Source organism: Rhinolophus sinicus, chromosome 3, assembly GCF_057876585.1.
Source record: "Rhinolophus sinicus isolate RSI-liver-muscle chromosome 3, RSI-T2T, whole genome shotgun sequence".
In the NCBI taxonomy this organism is placed as follows: Eukaryota; Metazoa; Chordata; class Mammalia; order Chiroptera; family Rhinolophidae; genus Rhinolophus; species Rhinolophus sinicus.
Genome location: NC_142503.1, coordinates 10,785,085 through 10,804,403, shown reverse-complemented (window position 1 = coordinate 10,804,403; position 19,319 = coordinate 10,785,085). Strand labels below are relative to the sequence as shown.

The window sequence follows — 19,319 nt, the reverse complement described above, 5'->3', positions numbered from 1 at the left end:
ACTATTTAGGTCTGTGGGGTAGTTTTATCTAAGAAAATGAGAGTGGCCACACTGGGCCATGTGTATACGCAGCTCATCCCGCCTGATGTCTTCGGGGATGCCGGAGACGTGATGTGCGGGGACATACTGATGATCTTTGCTGTAAGCACCCAGGTATTCTTTCTGAAAAATGCAATCCAGCAGGGTGACCGGGGTCGGAGACCACTGCCCCTCAACCCTGCCTTCTCCAGCACATTAAGACGCTCTGGGGCCAGCGTCTTCTGTTACACTGTTAACACAGAGGGGATTTCACTCCTCAGTCTGTCTCTCTTTTTGTGTGTAGAAAGTGCTTCCTGAAATTGCTTTAAGAAAAATTGCTTCTCTCTGTCACGTGGCTCTGTGGCTAAAGTACTGATTCTGTTATTGCTTGTTCTCCGTATTATTTTATTTCTCAAATTAAAGCACAAGCATGCAGACTGGAGGATAGACACACACACACACACACACACACACACACACACACACCCATCAGGAGCCAAAACTATTTCTCAGGGCTCTTTTGAAATAATTAAATATAGTATAATATGATTGTTTATCCTGTCTTGCTTTTGAGAGCTGCAGAGATTAGGGAATTTTGAAAAATAACCTGAGATATAGTAGAATGAAGATCAGACCAAAATGTCTTCTCCTCACTGTACCAATTATAGTCAATACTGAAAAAAATGCTCCTTCTGCAGAAATGTCGTCCTCTCCAACAAACTTTCATTTTCTTAGATTTCCAAACTAAATAATATTTTAAAAACTCATGTAAATTTTATTACTGTTAGTATAGCCCTTTAGAAAAATCTGTTTTTCATAGTTGGTAATATATCTAGCTAAAGCAACTTTGGTCATACACAAGAAAACTATTTAGAGTTCCCAGTTGGTAACTTTGATTCACATTTCATTATAGAACTTCAGAACAATAAATAAATACAACATATTCTTATGGTCTTAGGCTGATGATATTAGACATATGTTTACATTTCTAAAAGCTAAGGTAATATTTCTGTCTTACTTTTTATATTGCTTCACTTTGCTGTTTTTTTCTTCAGGCAAAGTAGCTAAAAGGAACGCATGGTTTAACACTTTATTGACATGAAATTTAAAATGTACATTTTCTAATACTTTGATATTATATGAGGAAAAGTGAAGAAGTTTGACAATTATTTTGGGGATAATCAAAGTCTCGGTTACCACACATGAGCTTTTGCCATCAAGGATGACCTGTCCTCTATACAATACCAACGTTGTTTCCTTCTAAAATGGTGCTTTCAGGTCACCTTCTTTCCTGTGGCTTGCTTTCAAGTATAAAGAAATTAGCACAAACAAAGCATAATTAAGGAAGTAAATCAACTAAGGAAAAAATTTCTAATGCATTCCAAGCAAATATAAATGACTTTTAGACTCTCTCCTGTTTAAAATTTTCCATGCTCTCTGGCTCTTCGCAGCATGATTCAGAACTTGAATATTTCTTAAACTATTTTAGGTGAAAAACATATTTACTGAAAGAGTTAGGAATTAGTATTGGAATGGAAATATGCTGTAATTTAGAGCGGAAAAAAATGAGTTTGCTGGAGGGCACAGGAAAGCGTCCAGTTCTTTCGTAGCCGCCCAGGGTCATCGACCACATAGATGAATATGCTTGGAAGAGCAACGGTGGCCAGGTTTGCAAAATGTGCAGCCCTTGGGTAATTGTATAGAGGTAGCATTTTTTAAGCTGTAAAATGTTTATAGATAAAAATAAAATTATCAAATAGTTCCAAGTGAAAATGTAAAATTACCAAGGGAACACACGTGTTCACCAGTTCACCGAACTCTTTCCGGCCTGCGCAGGTGTTTGCGGATGTCTGATAGAGTGAGCTTTTTCCTAGCCCTCCCTAAGGAGAGCCAGGACCAGTGTGACCTGACGTGGGCCATTTCCACATTGAAGATACTTTGTCTGTGGGGAGTGAAGATGATAGCTGTCAGCCACCAACACCCCCACACCTGCCCCGCCCCATTTGAAATTGTCAACAAGTTTAATCCTAAAACTTCAGATCTCTGTAGATTATTTTTTCCATCACAAAACATTAGGAGCCCAGATCCAACCTTCCACCACACTCCACCCCCTCCTACCCCAGTCAGCACCCCCACCACCAGCACTAAGTCTGGGATCTGAGCTACTGGGATCTCTCAGGAAAGCAGAGCTCTGAATGTCAATAGGTCAGCATTCAGCCACAGAGTTGGGGTGCAGAAGGCTGTCTAAGTGCCCAGGTTGGCGCTGTGTTACAGTGGAAGGCGGATTCTAGGAGGTGTTGTTGCTGTTGTCTTATTCTGAGTTTCATAGGAAGCACTAATGTGGATAAGCCTGTATGAATCATAGACTTGTGAAAAAAGAAGCTCAACTTCAACACTGTTTGGCAAAATAACAAGAGAAGTTGATTCACCCAGTATTTATTTCCTTGTTGAATCTTCATATCACAGTTTTTCCTCCGACAGAAGAAGACTATTGGCCACCTCCCATTTCCTGATCTATAATTTGACTGGGACCTACATCCCTCAAGTGCCACGATTTGGCTACTTAGGAGACTGACCGTGGCCCACCTGCTAGTGTAGGGAGGGCAGAAACCTTCTACTCTGGCCCAGAGCCCCTCTGGGTTTCCCTTCAAAGTTCCTGCCAGTCTTAGGGCTGTGTTGTGACATTGGCCGTGCTGGCAGCTTCTGTCATCCCTGAAGCCATGACTGTTACCAGATTCGCATGATCTGCTAGCTTGTTTGGAGTTATTTGTTAGAGTAGAATTCCTTTACAAGCACAGATCATTATTTCCTGATTTCAGAATATCTTAGCATGCTTCGTACCCCAGGAAATGCCACAACTTCATTTAGAAAGAAGCTGATGCAGTATCGTCAGCCTGAAATGCAAGCGGGACTCTATCCTCCAACACCAGCCCCAGCCTCGAGTCCTTTACGGTACTAATTTCTGAGCACATTCTCCTCAGGTTGCCTTGGAGGGAGAGGCGGAGTAGACCTTTGCCATTCAAAATTCATAGAGGAAAACCAAATTTTTATCCTTTGTATGTTTGAGAAGGCCGTTATTATCTCTTTACTCTGGAGATACAAATTATAAGTTTTTCTATGCCTTAATTCTACTGATGTTTACCAATTTCTCTAAAGATTATTATCATCGTTAGTTATTAGTGATATCGCTGCCTTTAAAACCCCAGGAAATTAAATAGAAGGGAACTTGTTTTTGCTACTTGCCTTTCATGCTGTGCCTGAAATGGTCTCTCAAAAAGCTAATTAACTCTTTAGGCCTCCTTGGGGGAGAAAACCCAACCCAACACCTTCCTTTCATTTGACCTTGTAAAGTTCAAGTTCTTTCAGAGAAATACTGGCATAATTAGCAAAGCAGCAGACCAAATATATTGTTATTGTTGACTTCCATTTCTTTCATAGGGAACAGTGAGAGTCTCTCAGCCATTTCTCTCAATTGGAGGCAGTTTAGCCAAAGAGGTGTCAGTCATCTATTGGGCCAACGGTCATTGAGTATTTACTGTGTCCAAAGCCTGGGGTGCCAGGTGGAGATGTGAAAGGCACAGTGATATTCTTGGACAGCCCATGATGCAAGAATGGTGTTTCCATTTTGAAATGGTTGGAAAACATCAAAAGAGGAGTATTATTTTGCAACATATGAAAATTACAACAAATATAAATTTTAGCGCCCGTAAGTCAAATTTTATTGGAATACAGACATATCCATTCATGTGTTGTCAATAAGTAGTTACAACCTTTGAGAGACCATAGCGTCACATAGCCTAAAATATTGACTATCTGCAGAAAAGGTTTGCCTCGCTGCTGGTGACAGACAGGGAAATATGCAATTAAATTACAACATGGAAAGTTCCAAGAGGGAAATATATGGGAGAGCAGATGGGTAAAGGTTAATCATACTTAGGGTCAGTAAAGTCTATGGGAGGAAGAAATCTTGAGCTCACTTTTAAAAAAGAGCAGGAGTGGGGCCTGACTTGTCAACACATGAAAGCATGTAATATTTTTAGGAGTCATATGTAACTTGGTGTGGCAAGAGCAAAAAAGATACTTGTTGGAAACAGGGCCTTATCATCTAGAGGGCTGCTATGGTGGAACCTGGCAGTGGGACCAAACTGAAAGCTTGGGGAGCCCCTACAGTGGTCTGCACCTGATTGTTTAGCTTGCTATTGAAGTCAGGGCCTAGATAGCCAGGGGATGTTGAAGGGGAGGGAGTAGGAGGGCCATGCAGGAGAAGGTAAGAAAGACGTTCCAATAATCCAGGCATGTGATTAGGCCTACATTAAGGCTGGAGGGGCAGCTGTTAGAATATTAGAATATTAAAAGTGGTTAATCATAAGATGGTGATCGATTCAATGGAGGTAGGGCGGAGGCGGGGCGACTAACAGAGAGGGGCCAACAGAGGCTGATTGACAGGCAAGTGAGAAGATGGTAAGTTCCTTTTGAACATTTTCTTTTTGCAGAGTTTCTGGGGGATCTAAGCGGATATGGCCAGTAAGCAACTGGATTTGGGAGTCTGGAGTTCAGGATAGAAATTTGAGCTGGAGATTTATATCTGGTAGTTGAAACCAGTGTCTGCAAGAAAAGTGATTCGGGTGAGATGAGCGGCAGTTTAAGGAACACAGAGAAACTTGAAGAGAAGGCAGAAAGGAGCATGAGCGGTGAAAGAAAGAGGGGTCAGGTGAGGAAGAACTTCAGGGAGGAGGAGCAAGTGGCGAACAGTGCCAGATGCCAAGTCAAGAGTAGATGAGAAAAAGCTGAAGTGTACTCCCTGGATTTGGCAACATAGGGGTTGGATGGATAGACACGATTGCAGTCGGCTAAGAATGGCTGGGATAGGCAGAAGCGGACTCAGAATGTAAGTTCACAAATCTTGGCTGAAAAAGGACACAGTTAAATGAGGGCAGAATCTAGAAGGGCAGTGTGTGGAATTGAAAAAGGTTCCTGTTTGTTTTAATGGCAGAGGTAGGCATGGGCAAGTGCTGAGCAGAAAGACTCAGAAGAAGTGAGAAGATTGAAGACCAGGTGGGAAAGGACAGCCTGATGCCCCTGAGAATGCAGAAATAGAACCGAGCACACAGGGGAAGGGTTTGCTTTGCACAGGGGGACCTGGTGTCCCTGAGATGGGCAGGTGGGAGGAGAGGGTGGCATATGTGAGATGGCTGCATATGCCACTCTGGGAGAATAACCTGAAAGGCCCCCTTGCAAAAGACCTCCTGTTTCTCAGACAGGTAGGTAGTGTGGTCATCTGCTGAGACAAAGAAGGCGCAGTGTGGGGAAAGGAGTCTGAGGACAGCGTTCAAAATGGCGCTCAGCTGCTGAGCGCTTTGGGAGAGGAAGCCGACCCCAGAGACACTGGGTATGACCAAGTGCCCTCCTGAGGTGGGAGCAGGGATGGCCCCAGTCCCCACGGTTTTGTGACTGCAATTTTACCCAACAGGGCTGAGGAGGAAGTGCAGAGCAGTGACATGGTGAGACTGGACTAAGATGGGGTTTTGTGTGCAGAGTTGCTGGAAGGCACCAGCAAGCCCAGCCTTGCCTTTCACCTCCAGCGGCGGGAGGAGGATTACAGGACGGGCTGTGCTTTCTCCGGGAAGGACCCACAGCCAGAAAGATGCTGGTGGATTGGGGAAAGATTGTGCTGTCCAAGGGCTCCAAGTCTTGAGGAGGTGGGACAGGATGCACTGAGATTAAGAAAGTGGGTGAGTGAGAAGCAGGGCATGTGTGATTGTCAGCAGTAGCGTTTCAGAGCTTGCTGCTGGAACCGTGTCTGGAAGGGAAAGGCCCAGGCTGGAGTGAAAGACGGACATGGAGGGCAAGGCTTATGCATGTCAGGTCCTGGCTGAGTCGTCCATCTGGGTCTGGGGGCCTGAGGAGTTCCGGGGTGCACATAATCTGTGGTGGTGGAGAGCGGCTGAGAAGTCAGGAGGGGACGTGCCTTGTGGCTTCACTCTGTAGACAAGTGTTCACATGTGTGTGTTCGTGCAATTTTACTCTTTCTGTGACTTGACCCTTTTCCAGAAGAGTAGTGGTGGGAATTCTAAACAATGAGACTTGGGAACAATTGCAACGTTAGAGAAATCTGAGTGTATCCATAGAGCACCAGAAATGAGGTTATTAAAGAGGCCGCCTTGATTTGGGACTGGGAGGGTTTCCTTGGAAGAGAGGGCAAAGTAGATTGTGTGATAATGGGAACCGTGACAAGAAGAGGCAGCGTCCTTAACCTACCAACCCAGAGAACTGGCACCTGCCTCCTTGGGCACCTATCTCCTGGCCTCGTTCTATTTTGCAGCAAAGAACATTTTTTTTATCGAAGAGCATATGTGAATATGATTATTCTCTTAAATGATGCTTTTCTGTGCAATACAGAGAATGAGGGCCTGGGTGTGCTGACAGGGAGCAGGTGACAGACTCGTGGGTCATGAGGAACCACAGAAATGAGGCCCGTGTATGTTTTAAACTGCTTCCAAATACATGGAAATACAGTTTTAAAGACCGTATCTCCACTGATAGCTAAGATCATGTCTTCTGTGATCCGGGCAACACCTAAGCCCTTCACCTCCGTTTTCATACATAACAGTCCTGTCCTGTGTACATACGTTTATCATTCTTATCTCAGAGATGAGAAAGCTACAGCACCACTAAGCGGTTTCCCCGAGGTCATACAGATTGGAAGAGGTACCCAAGATTGGAATCTGGACCCTGGCCCTCCAGAGCCTGTGTGTTTATGTGAGTCAGTTAATTCTATTATTTGGTAAAAATCCCTCCTTCTATGCTGAGCTCGAATGGCTAATTTACAAAAATGCTATTGTCTATTCAAAAAAGCAAAACTACTTCTTTAGTTGCTGTCTCAAACACCTGACATCATGAATAAATACTTTTTTTAAAGTACGAAGGAGATGATTTTAGGTTAGAAATGGAGAATTTTTTTCCCCCCTAAAAACTCAAGGTAATGTAGCTCTTTTGTGAAGTCTTTACTCATTTATTCTAAATTAATAGAACCAAAAACATACAGAAACATTAGTAATGAGAGTGGAAAATATTTTATACACCACTCCAAAGCCATCTCTCTCTCTCCATTGGTCTGAGTGAAACAATTTCTTAAAAATTATTTATATAAAGAATCACATCTCAACCTTGAATTTTGTTGCTAGATCACAGACTAGAATATTAAGGACACCAGAGGCCTGAGTGTTTTAATATTCAGGTTAAAAATTCCATTAACATTTTTAATTAAATGAATCTGATTGATGTGTGAATGAAGTCGAAGAGTTAGAAATTTTATTTATTCTTAGGTGGTAGCTTCTGTTTAGAATTTTTGCCCACTGCCTGTATGATTTAAGAGAAATGAAAAACAAGGCCAAGAAAAATGAAATAGCCTATCACAGGTCACAATGATAAACAGGATTTAATTAGATATTTCAGTTTAGATTTTTAAAAATATGATTCTTACCCTGAAAAAGAAAACAATCAGCACCTTTGTGGTTTACCCTGCAGATTAATAGAATCATGTTCTGTGAGTTTGCAGAAGACAATTTATCCATTGGAGGAAAAGGGGGAAATTAGTGGTGTTTATTTCTACTTCCCAGGAGGAAAAATCCACTAATAGTCAGTCTTCTAAGAACTGGCTTTAGTCCATATAGTAGAGCTTGGAAAACGAATGGAAATGTGTCCAAGTAGATTCCTGATCCTAAAAGCTTTAATTAACACAGAAGATGGAGGTTGATAGGTTTTTTTTTTAACCAAATACTGTTGCCTCGAGATTTGCAGAGTGATCTGCTTTTAGAAATTGTGAGGATCACCGGAATCCTCCCATCTCCATGTCCACATGCTGCCGTGTACCCTGGAGGATAAAGGCCGGAGGACACTTTAGCAGCCCAGCCTCTGATGTCAGGAAAGGAGGCTTTGATTCTATCTGTTTCATAGTCGGTGTAATATCTCTTGGCCCAGAGACACCATGAGGACTGGCTTTGCCCAGGGCTGGCTCCTGTGGTCTGAGTTCTTGCAGTGAGGACGCTGGACCAGGTGTGAAGGGTCTGGCTGTGATTCTGGACCTGGACTCCAGCTAAGAACCCTTTGCCAAGCCGTGTCACTTCTCTGGGCCTCAGGGTCCCCATGCCCCTGAATGAAGGGATTGGATTAAATTAGACCCAATATTTTCTAATTTTGAAATTCAGTGACTGTGCTTGTCCACTTCTGATCTGTGGGGTACATGACATTAAACTGTTGCTACAAGGTGTTTCGCCTGCCCAGGAATTGAAGGGCAGAAGTGAAGTTGCATTCAACTGAAATTAAACTGATTCTAATCCACGCTTTCAGTTTTACGAGCATTCCAAGATATCTTTGTTATCTATAAGAGTGTTGGGCTCATTCCATTATTTCTTTTATTGAAATAATCATAGCCATAGTTTTGTTTTTTTCTTCTCAAGTACTTTTGGGTAGAAACTTGGATGATGTAACAGTTCTCTCCAGTGAATTCTTTTAATCCTCTTATAAAAACTTAATGTATCACATATTTTATAATTGTGTAACAAAGTTTTCAACTTTTGAGGAATATTCTGTGAATATACTAATGATAGATTTGTGCTGCAGGTTTAGTAATTGGAAGATCAGGAGATTCTCCTAAGGAATAAAGAAATCATTAAAATGATTGATTGAGGATGGATTGGCTTCTTAGAAAAGCAAGTGGTCAGATGAATGGCAGCACCTTTTTTATCCTCTCTGTTTTGCTTGGAATCCATATCTGCCTCTTAAGCTGTAGGCCTGGGTACAGTCATTTTGTAACTCTCTGGGTTCATGAGTGTTTGATTCAGGCAAACATTTGATGACCAGGCCAACAAGCCAGTGGGGGAGGCTGCTACAATTTATTGGGGCTGAAAACAAATCCTTGTAAATAATTTTGGCTCTTCTGCTCCTGTAAGACATGCACACACAATCACACACACACACACACACACACACACACACACACACACAATCCCCACCCCCACCCAGGTCCAAAGTCCACTGTCATGAAATATGGGTCCTGATCCCTGAAACCCTTTTCATCTCTAGTCTTGGAATTCATGTCTCAGTTTGTCTTTGGTTTCTTAAGATATTACTCTAAAAAAAAAATTAAAAAAATAAATAAATAAAAACAGATATTACTCTCACATTTCAAAGAGCAATACTTGAGACCTTTTTCTGTTTTGATAACACTCACAACTAGATGAAGATGAAGTCCATCCTAGTCATCCTTTAGGGTCCAGTGATGGCTGTTGTCTTCTTTCTGGCTCCCTCTCATTTAGCAAAGATTTACTGAATTCCTACTGTGTGGCAGGCATTGAAGTAGGAATAGGGCACCTATCGTCAGGGAGTACACCGCTGACCAGGGTCACGGGCATATAAACAAACTGTTCCGAAACAAGTACAACAGTGCAGGTATTTCTTGGGTGGAATGGTGGTAGAAGGTAGGAGAGAGTGATTAAATTTGAGTGGTTCAGAGAAAAAATGAGTGTCTGGATTTTGAAGCATGTTTAATAGTTCATCATGCAAATGTAGGAGAGTGCTGCTTCCGGGGAATTCTCTGGTTTACGCTTTTATGTCAGATTTGCTAAGCAGTCAGAATTAGCAGAATTTAGTGCAAGAGGATAGAGAGGAGTCTACGTGATTCCCAGGTTTCAGCTTAATTGACTCAGGGGACGGTCCTTAACTGAAATAAGGATGGCAGGTGAAGAAGCAAATTCAGCCTATGTGAGGACCTTCTGCTTCAGTCACCGCAAGTTAGGAAAAGGTTGTAATCCTTGTTAGAATTTGGCTTTGCCATCTTGATCTATTCCCAGGCAGTGATGTCATCAGCATTGAAGATGCAGCCCAGTGTGTCTTTGCCTCCAGGCTGACGACTGCTGATTTCATTCAGCAGAGAGGAAGACACGGAGAGTGGTGGTTACAGGACACACACCGTGCATTTTCTTTTCTGAGCTCTCAGAGAAACAATCATTTAGGGTCTTCACTATTTAGTAATCATTTCTTCATGTGCAATGTGATCTGCTTTGGAGGTGGGGTGGGTTAGATTGTCCGTATTTGGAAATTAGCCAGCCTGTGGTGTCAAAGGATTTCATGGCTTCGGAAGTTCCTGAATACCTCGTTGTCCTTATGTTTCTTGCACAGATTTTGTTACCATCGATTTGAGTGTTGAGCCCCTAAACTTTAAGCTGTCATGACCAGTCTGCCATTCTTAACTTGGTTCTGTGTCTATATATATAAAATTTATACTCAATAGTAGAAAAATCAAGCCATCTTTTATAGATATAAGTGCATTTTGTGCGGGATCTTTCTTTACATTATTTGTTCTGATATGGGAAACATTGGAAATACATATTCACAAAAGTCTCCATGTATAATCAGGATATCATGGTTCCCAGAGACCTGGCTTTTAAGATAGCAGTTTGCTGCAGCTTTGTTTCGTGAGCTTAGGGCCCTCTGTGATAACATATGTACTGCTTTCAGCCTTCATCTCGCTGAGTTTGATATTTTTCATTGCTGTTTTTTTTTTTTCTTTTCTTTAAGCTCCATACATTGTTCCGCCCCCAAAGCGTTCAGCACACACAGCAATAATGACTATGGTTATTTCTTCAAGATTCATCTTAATAAGATTCAACAATGGAGGAGTGACTTTTCAAGTGATCGCTGCTACACTCACATCCAAGTTTCCATGACTGCTGGGCATTTAAATTTGGGGTAAATTGGGAAGATGTGCCAGGAGGATTCATGCATTTTATTACATTCTAGCAAGGATTATCGCAACAAAGGGTATCTTGGGCCAAAGTCTCATTTGATTGACCCTCTTTGATCTAACCATGCTCTAGTGTTCACCAAGTAGCGGTGAAAATTAAGACGTTACAAAGGGGCCACTTTAGGAGATTGACGCTAAACTGTTCTTGAACGGGACCAAATGGGACCCAAAGCCCCCATTCTTCTGGTGCACGCTGACTTCTCAGAATGACACAAGGTTATCTAGAGAGTTTGGTTATGTGTGGATTTCAGAGAGAGGGAGAGAGGGAAGAAGCTAGGCTAGGGAGGATGGTGAGATTGAACCTGGACATCTTGGACATTTTCACAATCAGGAGCCTTTTTTGGCCACATATCCATGGTGAGTCGTGAGTTCTTTAGGTTTCTTTCCCATGAGTCATTTTGATTGAACAGCACACAGGGTTTTAGCCTGTGTTTCTTTGTGGTTTCACCAGGATCTTGCACTTGTTTGAAGGCTCAGTGTGTGTGCATCTTACCAGATGAAGCTCTCTGTACTTATAGCGTTGCCTTCAAATTAGGCTCCCCAACCCTTTTCCCTCCTGTGGGTGGGGAGGTGAGAAGAGCTGTTTCATTGACAATTCTAGAGATATAACAGGTGTAGTGACACCCAAGGATAGTACAAAGGGCAACTGATTGTATAACTTTGCCCAAACCACAGCCTCCAGGACTTAATTTGCTCGTATTTTAAATGAGGGTGATGTAATTTATCTACAAGGTCTGCCTTCGTCTGTTCGAGCTATTGTAATAAAATACCACAGACTGGGGACTTAAACGACAAACATTTATTTCTTACAGTTCTAATGACTGGAAAGTCCAAGGTCAAGGTACTGGCATATTCAGTGTCTGGTGAGGGCTCTCATCTTGGTTTCCCGATGACCGTCTGCTCACTGTGTCCTTCCGTGGCCTTTCCTTGGTGTATGCACAACAGAGGACAACAGAGAAAACTCATATCTCTTCCACTTTTTATAAGGGCATTAGTCACATCATGAGGTCCCTACCCTGATGACTTAATATAACTCTCCCAGAGGTCCCACCTCCAAATACTGCCTCATTAGGGATTAGGGCTTCGATATAGGAATTTTGGGGCGATAGATACATTCCATTCAAAGCAAGGTCTCTTAGTCGGTCATCATTCTATGACTAGGAGAGACTGCCTTCCATTAGAAATTTAGCACAAGTAGGAATGTGATACTCCAGGTTTGCTAATAGACAAATTTGAGCTCCAATCTCATCTCTGATTCCTAGAGCGTCACGATGTTAAACAAGTTGTTAAATCTCTCTAGGTCTCAATTTCCTCAACTGTGAAATTGTTCAGTAATGGTATCTACTTCTAGAGTTGCCATCCAGATTAAATGAAAATGGTGCATGTAAAGCATGCAGCACAGTGCTTGGCTATCAAAATAGATCGTTGATAAAAACTGGGCTTTTAAATTATTAAAAACAACCAAATTGATTAGGACAAAAGCTGAGGCTAGTAACACTAAAAATGAAATGGTTTTACTAGTGGCTTTCATCATTAATACCAAAATTTGTTGGTATTTGACCATAAATTTTGGAAGTCTCTGTTAATTATACCATACCACATGTCTATATTGAAACGAACATAGACACGTGTGTGTGTGTGTGTGCACATGTGTGTGAACACATATACCTGACGGTCTTCACCATCATTTCTTTGGGTAATGAGCTTATTTTCTACTACCATATAAGAATTTCAACTAACATCTAAATTTGGGGTATATTTTACCTACGTAAACACTGTGCTTTTACTTCAATGAAGGCAGAAACTATTTAACCGTGCTTTGTTTTTAAAGATTATTCCCTGACAAAAATGTTCCTTTGTATATCAATAAGGGGGTGCGCCAATTAGATGTTACTGGCAAGGAAATGATGAAAACCACACACACTCACACACACACACACACACACACACTATATACCACACACACACACACACACACACACCTCAACTCTTAAAAGCCCAAATTCCCATGAATCACACCTTGCTGACATGCCTGCCATTAATAATGTAAGCAAGTACCCTAAAATATTTAATACTTTAGACTTCATAGAAATTATAGATTGTCCCTTCAGGTTTAGTGACATAGACAAAAAAGTAAATCTAAGCCTGTTCTCATGACCTGAAATGTCAAGGTGACAAATTTTTTTTAAGGCTTAACTGGTATTACTCAGAGGGTAACAGCTACTAGGAGAAGTGAGCTTCTCAGTAATGAAACAAGAGACCAAACAACATCAGTAAGAAAGGCTGGCTGTACGATTTTTAATAGCTGGCTTTGCAACACATGAACTAGAATCGAATGAATTCTTACCCCTGGATGGCAAGGATCAGAATAGTCATATCTTCTCATAACCACTAATACAAAAGGCATTGGCTGTAACTCCAGAACATTTAAAGAAGGAAGGGGAAAATGTACATTACAGAGGACAGTTTCGGGGAGGGGATGGGCTGCCTCCTATTTCAGTAAAATTTAAGCTTCCAGGGCAAAGGAGTCATTCTGAATGCTCATGGGGACTACAACACAATCGCAGCATCGTTTATAACTTGAAATGCAATTAAGAAACAGCACATGGAGCTGGAAATTCAAGAGCACTGTGTCTTCATGAAAACCTCAAGTAGTTCTCTCTCTTTAAATTAGGTTCAAAATGTGCTATAAAGATCTGTGGGATTTATTTCTGCACACTGGGTGGATTTCTGTATTTAGAAAAGGACTACCAGGAATATATGCCCAGAAAGTGACTTTAAGCTCTAGCAAATGATCTGATTTCTGGCCTTCCAAAGGAAATCAATAATAAAAAAAAAAGAATAGGATTCTATAAAATGAGTGGTTTTCCCCGGTAAAGCTGTCCCCCGCATTGCTGCACTTATCTAGAATGAGCCTGTCACAAGCTGTAATAGTTATGTGATTAGTGTGAATGGATGTTCCTCACCACGTAGATTCACTATTGATTTTTTAATTAATAATAATATCTTGTATTTATATAATTGCCATCTTCGAGGAACTCGGAGTGCTTTATAGTTGGTGAATTATAATTTATCTTCATACTATGCTGCTGAGTGTATGGATTAGGTATTCCAATTGCATTTTAAGGAAGAAAAATAGACCCAGAAAGTTAAATCATTGGCTACGGGGATTTCAGAAAGCTAATAATGTAATCATCCATTAAAATCTCATAGTAGACTTCTAATTGTGGCTGTCTCCCAAAATCATCTGATCAGTTGGGTCAACTCTGATTTTTCCTTAGGAAAAAGAAGTTGATCCTAGCAATTATTTGAAATTGCTGTGATTACAGATGTTTACATTTCTCCTTATTAATTGGGCTTAAGACATTTTTATTTATTAGGCCATAGCATTTTTAGGGGCCTGTGACAATATCTTGAATGCTGTTAAGTCACTCGTATCTGAAGTTGATCTCCTGGTAAGGGAGTGATATAATACTTAAATTCTGCTCTTAGGGAGGTGTGATTTTCCAAGGGCTGGATAGCTCCATTGCCTAGCTGATATTGCTTTAGCTGACAAAAAGATGAAATAATCTCCACAAAAGCATGTTCAAAACTCATTGTTCTTACCATGCTTTTAATCGCCTATTCCTTCAGCCTTAAAAGTTTTTTGTATTATAATTTCTGTCAATTTTTCCTCTGGCTAGTTTATTACTTTGTCGCTCTGTACTGCTGCCACTCTACCCCTCACATGTTATGGGGTAACCTCCTTATTTGTCTCTCCTACTTCAGTTGTCTATTCCTCAATCTGTCTTAGATCAATTTTTCTAATAAACTCTGTAATTTTTGAAATTATGAATTATTCAGGAATAATTTAAAAAGTATACAGAATAATATGTTGACCACCCTTACCCTCACCATCCAGCTGAAAAAAATGCGACATTAGAGATATAGTTGGAAGCCTTCTTTGAAGTCTCTCCCTAATCTCTTTTCATTTTTTCCCTCCCCACTACTGTGAATTTAATAATTATTCTCAGGCATGTCTTTTTATACTTTTACCATATATATCTATAGCCATGAAAATGGATATTATATTTTCACTCCAATCATTTATTTCTGAAGATTCCATTTTTTTTTTTCATTGTGGCTTTGAGATTTTCACTACTGTTATTTCCTGTGACTGTTTCATCGCTATAGTCCTTTGATTCCACACACTACACACTATCTGTTCTCCTAAGGATGGATATTAGGATTGTGGTGATTTTTTATCCTCAAAACCAAACAAATAAGTAAATAAACATTTTGAACATGCTTCCTTGTCACATTTATGAGAGGTTCTTGAGGGCGTATGCCCAAGGTTCTGAATGCCCGGGAAGTAGGAGCTGGTCATCTTCCAATTTATTGTTAAAAAGTGGTGGTGTCATCTGATGCATTCTACTTACGTGCCATGTTCCTTCTAAAAAAAGACTTCACTGGCCTCTCCACTGACTTTCAATGGAATTTCAAGGTCCTGAAAAAGGGAGCGCCTCCTCACATTTCTGTCTGAAGAAACCTCCCCCCAGGGACTCCTTTTTATGAGGGGGTCACAAATTCAAAAGCTCTCAGACTCCATGCTAAAATATAAATGTGTGCAAAATACAGGGTGTGGTGGGATCTGGGTGGAGGCCATGTGTCAGGACATCGTATCCGACTTACTGACTGCCAGTTTATAGTCCCTAAGCTTCTTGTAGGACCCAGTTTATTTCCTTGAGACTGTCTCAGAAATGTGTGAGCATCCAGTTCATGGTGCCGCAGCAAAGACGAAGGACCCAGAACCAGCCTGCTGGGTTTGAATTCCCGTCCTGCCGCCACTAGTCTGCTCTTGAACAAGTTCCAGAACATCCCTGTGGCTTGGTTTTTTTGCGTGTAAAATGGGGGGCGTGCTCGTATTTATGTCATGAGGCTGTGGTGGGAACCAAATGAGATAATACACATAAAGCCTTTAAGGAGGTGCTTGATAACTTTTTGTTGAATTGTTGAGGAGAGTGAGAATAACAAAAAAAGTTGTATCATACTTCCTGGCATTGTTTTAGGACCTGGGGAGATGGTATTGACCTTAATATTAGTCTCTTTCCCCAATTAAGTTGCCAGCTGGGACCAAGCCCCTAACACATTGTTTGGTTCACGGTGGGCACTCGAGAAATATATGTCGAATGAATCAATGAACCTAATGATTCGCCTAAGGCAATGACAGCAAAGGTATGTTCTGAGCCATAATGGAGCAAGTAGATTACATCCGAGATACCTTTGCTCTCTGCATGGCAGTGGATTCTTATTCCTTGAATATTGACTATTCCTGTGTCATATGGGTAGTGCCTTGTCATTAGTCAAAATACCATACTTTTTACAAAAAGAATGGGTAACAGAGATTTGACTATTTCATTACTTCCTTAATTGTATATAAAATAACATTCCCGACTTTTGATTATGACCAGTTATTTATTTATTTATTTTCTCCTGGAACTTTAGGTCTCATTGTTCATGAGGGAGCTGCAGTTTACAGAGTATTTAAGCGCTGGCGAGCCGTTAACTTACACTGGGATGTATTAAATTACGACAAAGCCACAGACATCGAAGAAAGTAGCCGGGGACAGTCTTCCACAAGCAGGACTTTGTGGCTGCCGCTGACGGCGCTGCGGAACAGGAATTTGGTCCACCCGACGCAGCTGACCTCCCCCAGGTTTCAGTGTGGCTATGTGTTACTACATCTGTTCAATCGGATGCGGCCCCATGAAGACCTGTCAGAAGAGAACAGCTCGGGGGAGGTTGTGATGAGAGTGACTTCCGTGTGAGAGAAGCAGCTGACGGTGCAGCGCGGACCCTCCTGCCTACTCTGGAATGTAATTGCAATGAATGGCAACACCCTAACACGTCAACACACACACGTCTCTGAACTTTTTAAAATTTATGCTTTTTATATGAACATTTGAATTGCAAATACATTTTTCTGAAAAAAATAAAAGCGTCCTCTTGTTCTTTGCTTTCTGATTTATCACGTATTTTATAAGTTGGTACTTGAAATCATTATACATATAATTTAATTCTACTTGGTGAAAAAAATGATGAAAGTTATCCTTAAGGCCAAAACTATTTTTTCTTGCTTGTTCCAAATATATTTTTATCAAACTTTGTGCTCCATGTGTAATTTTTCAGACGTGCCACGAATGGGGATGAGTGTATTTAGAATGTCATGGGCAGGTTCCAAAGTGCCTGGCACGGGTGCAGCCTAGGGGTGCTTCCCACTGCTCTGCCCCGAACTCCTCATGCCTCATGCTGCTTGGCAAACTTGACCATGACTTTTGCTGAGATGAAATAACCTGTCATCAGGAATGCAAATTCTAGGAATTTGGCTCGTTTTCTAACTTCAGAAACAGTACCAAGGGCTTATAAAAAGATAAGGATGAATGGAATAGAATAGTTTTACTCCAGTACATGTTACACAGGCAGGGCATCCTGCATACTTACAACCCTAAAAGGTCACCAAAATGTTGCCTCATTGCGTGTGTAATAGTAATACGGCCGCACCTTTGCATAACCTTCTTGTAGACCTATCACAATTTTGGTTAATCATTAGTATCTTGATTTTTATGAGTACCATCTTAGTTAGATTTTCTTTTTGCAAAAGCGTATATACCTACTTAATCATTTAAGCACTGATCCTATTACTTGGTTGAATGAAATCAAGGGGAAATGTATTCACCAGCAGTGAGAAGTGTTTCTCTTTCATTAGATAACTATTTTTTAAATGAAAAGAGGAAAAGAAAAATGAGGCTATTGACTCCCCAGGAAAAGGTTGCTAACTAGTGGTACCTGGAGATTTTCCACCTCTGGATTCTTCTAATGGAGGTAAATGGCACATTTTAATTGGGAATGACAGACTAGATGAGGAGGTGGGGGTCCTGCTTTCCCTAGAAACTCGAGTTGAACATACAGGCCATTTGAAGTAATTGATCACATGAAATAACATTCTTTATATTCTACTTTCTAAAAATAACCTTTGAATGATTAATAATAGAATAGTGAATAGTTTACAGGTAGCATTGTGATTACTAAATAGCAAACTCTACCGAAATTTGAACTAATATTTTCCCCTTTGAAAAACTGTGTCACAAATGAGTTAAGGATGTGACAATTTGCAGAAATGTGAATGAATCAGCAAATCATGAAACAAGGGCAGTTCAGCCACCACTTAGGGACAGATTTAGGAAGTGAGAGAGTTAAACATTCTCACTCCAATTGTTCTTTGTTTTAATCTGACATGGCAGGAGCACGACCCTGGGTGTGGTACTGAGATGTCCAGGTCAGTCCTGTAAAGCTGGTTTCAGTCTCTCAGCATCCTGTCACCTGGGACAGGAGGCAGATTATTTAACAAAGACACCAGGGATGCAAATCTGCTGTCAAAGCAACTGTCTATTATTTGTACCCTGAAGGTGTTAATATTTGTCTTGGACAGTTTAATCACTAATGGCACCACATTTCATAGAGAATAATTGTGGGTACTGTAGTTTAGAGCATTGTATTAAAAATGATAGAGATTTTAGATGCAGATTAGACTGTCACTACTCCAGTGTACTTAGCAAGCGCGCCTTTCTAATTAGTGTACAGTTTGTATTCAGATCAACTCATTGGAAAACAAAAAGGAGCAGTGGGTGAGCACCTCTCTGTAACATCTGTGTGGAGTACATGAGGTAGAGATGTCTGCAGATGAGAGTGCAGAGTAGAAATGTCAACCTGCAGGGAACACGCACCCCTAGACACCTCCCTTTCCAGCACCTTGCCCTTTGGATGGACCTTTTGTCTACACCCATTATTTCCTGTCACCGTCTTTACCGCCACCCCCTCCTAACACACTCATGCCTACACTTGACCCGAATCAATGTTTTAGTAAGGATCTGGCAGAATTTCCACTCAACAAAACATACCCCCCTTAAAATGATTGCATAAAGTCTCATACACTCTGAAGGTGTGTGTGTTGGGGGTGGGGCGGTATGTATTTAGAGAATTAAATGCACAGCTTAACATAATTAAAAATTTAATATGCAGTATGAGTTATGACATAAACAACTTTGAATTGTCAATGCTGTAATTCCAACTTGGGCTGCCTTAAATTTTAAAAACATGGCTGGTAAGGAAATGTTGGAAATATTTTAAATTAATTATCTTAAAGATCTTTTTCCACATTATAAAAACAGAGCTGCGTGCAATCTGTCCCTTTTCAACCTCTAATGTGCAGTACAGATATTTATGGAGCGCCTTGTGTGTGTCAGGCTCTGTTAGCAGTGGGCCAAGGAGAGACCCAGGTTCGCAGGGAGCCTCGGCGTGTGGAGACGTGCTGCATCGCGTGGTATGTCTCGGGATATAGGGGAGCGAAGGGAAGCGGCAGTCCAGAGGAGCCGTCAGTTTTCCTTGGGCACCTGGAGAAGGCATCACTGAGGAGCTGGCCGGCCTGGGGTCGTGCAGCATGAGTAGAAGTTTGCCAATC

The 19,319-nt window shown here is 41.2% G+C and overlaps 1 protein-coding gene across 1 annotated transcript in view; it reads left to right on the top strand.

The window, feature by feature from the left end:
• Nucleotides 1–18,824, top strand: part of MARCHF11 (membrane associated ring-CH-type finger 11) — a 97,676-nt gene extending 78,852 nt beyond the window's left edge. The window contains exon 4 of the mRNA XM_074329058.2: nt 16,307–18,824. Within this exon, the coding sequence (XP_074185159.2) occupies nt 16,307–16,629 (323 nt within the window). The 3' untranslated portion in view covers nt 16,630–18,824. The remainder of the gene's footprint in view (nt 1–16,306) is intronic.
• The last annotated feature ends 495 nt before the right edge of the window (nt 18,825–19,319 follow it).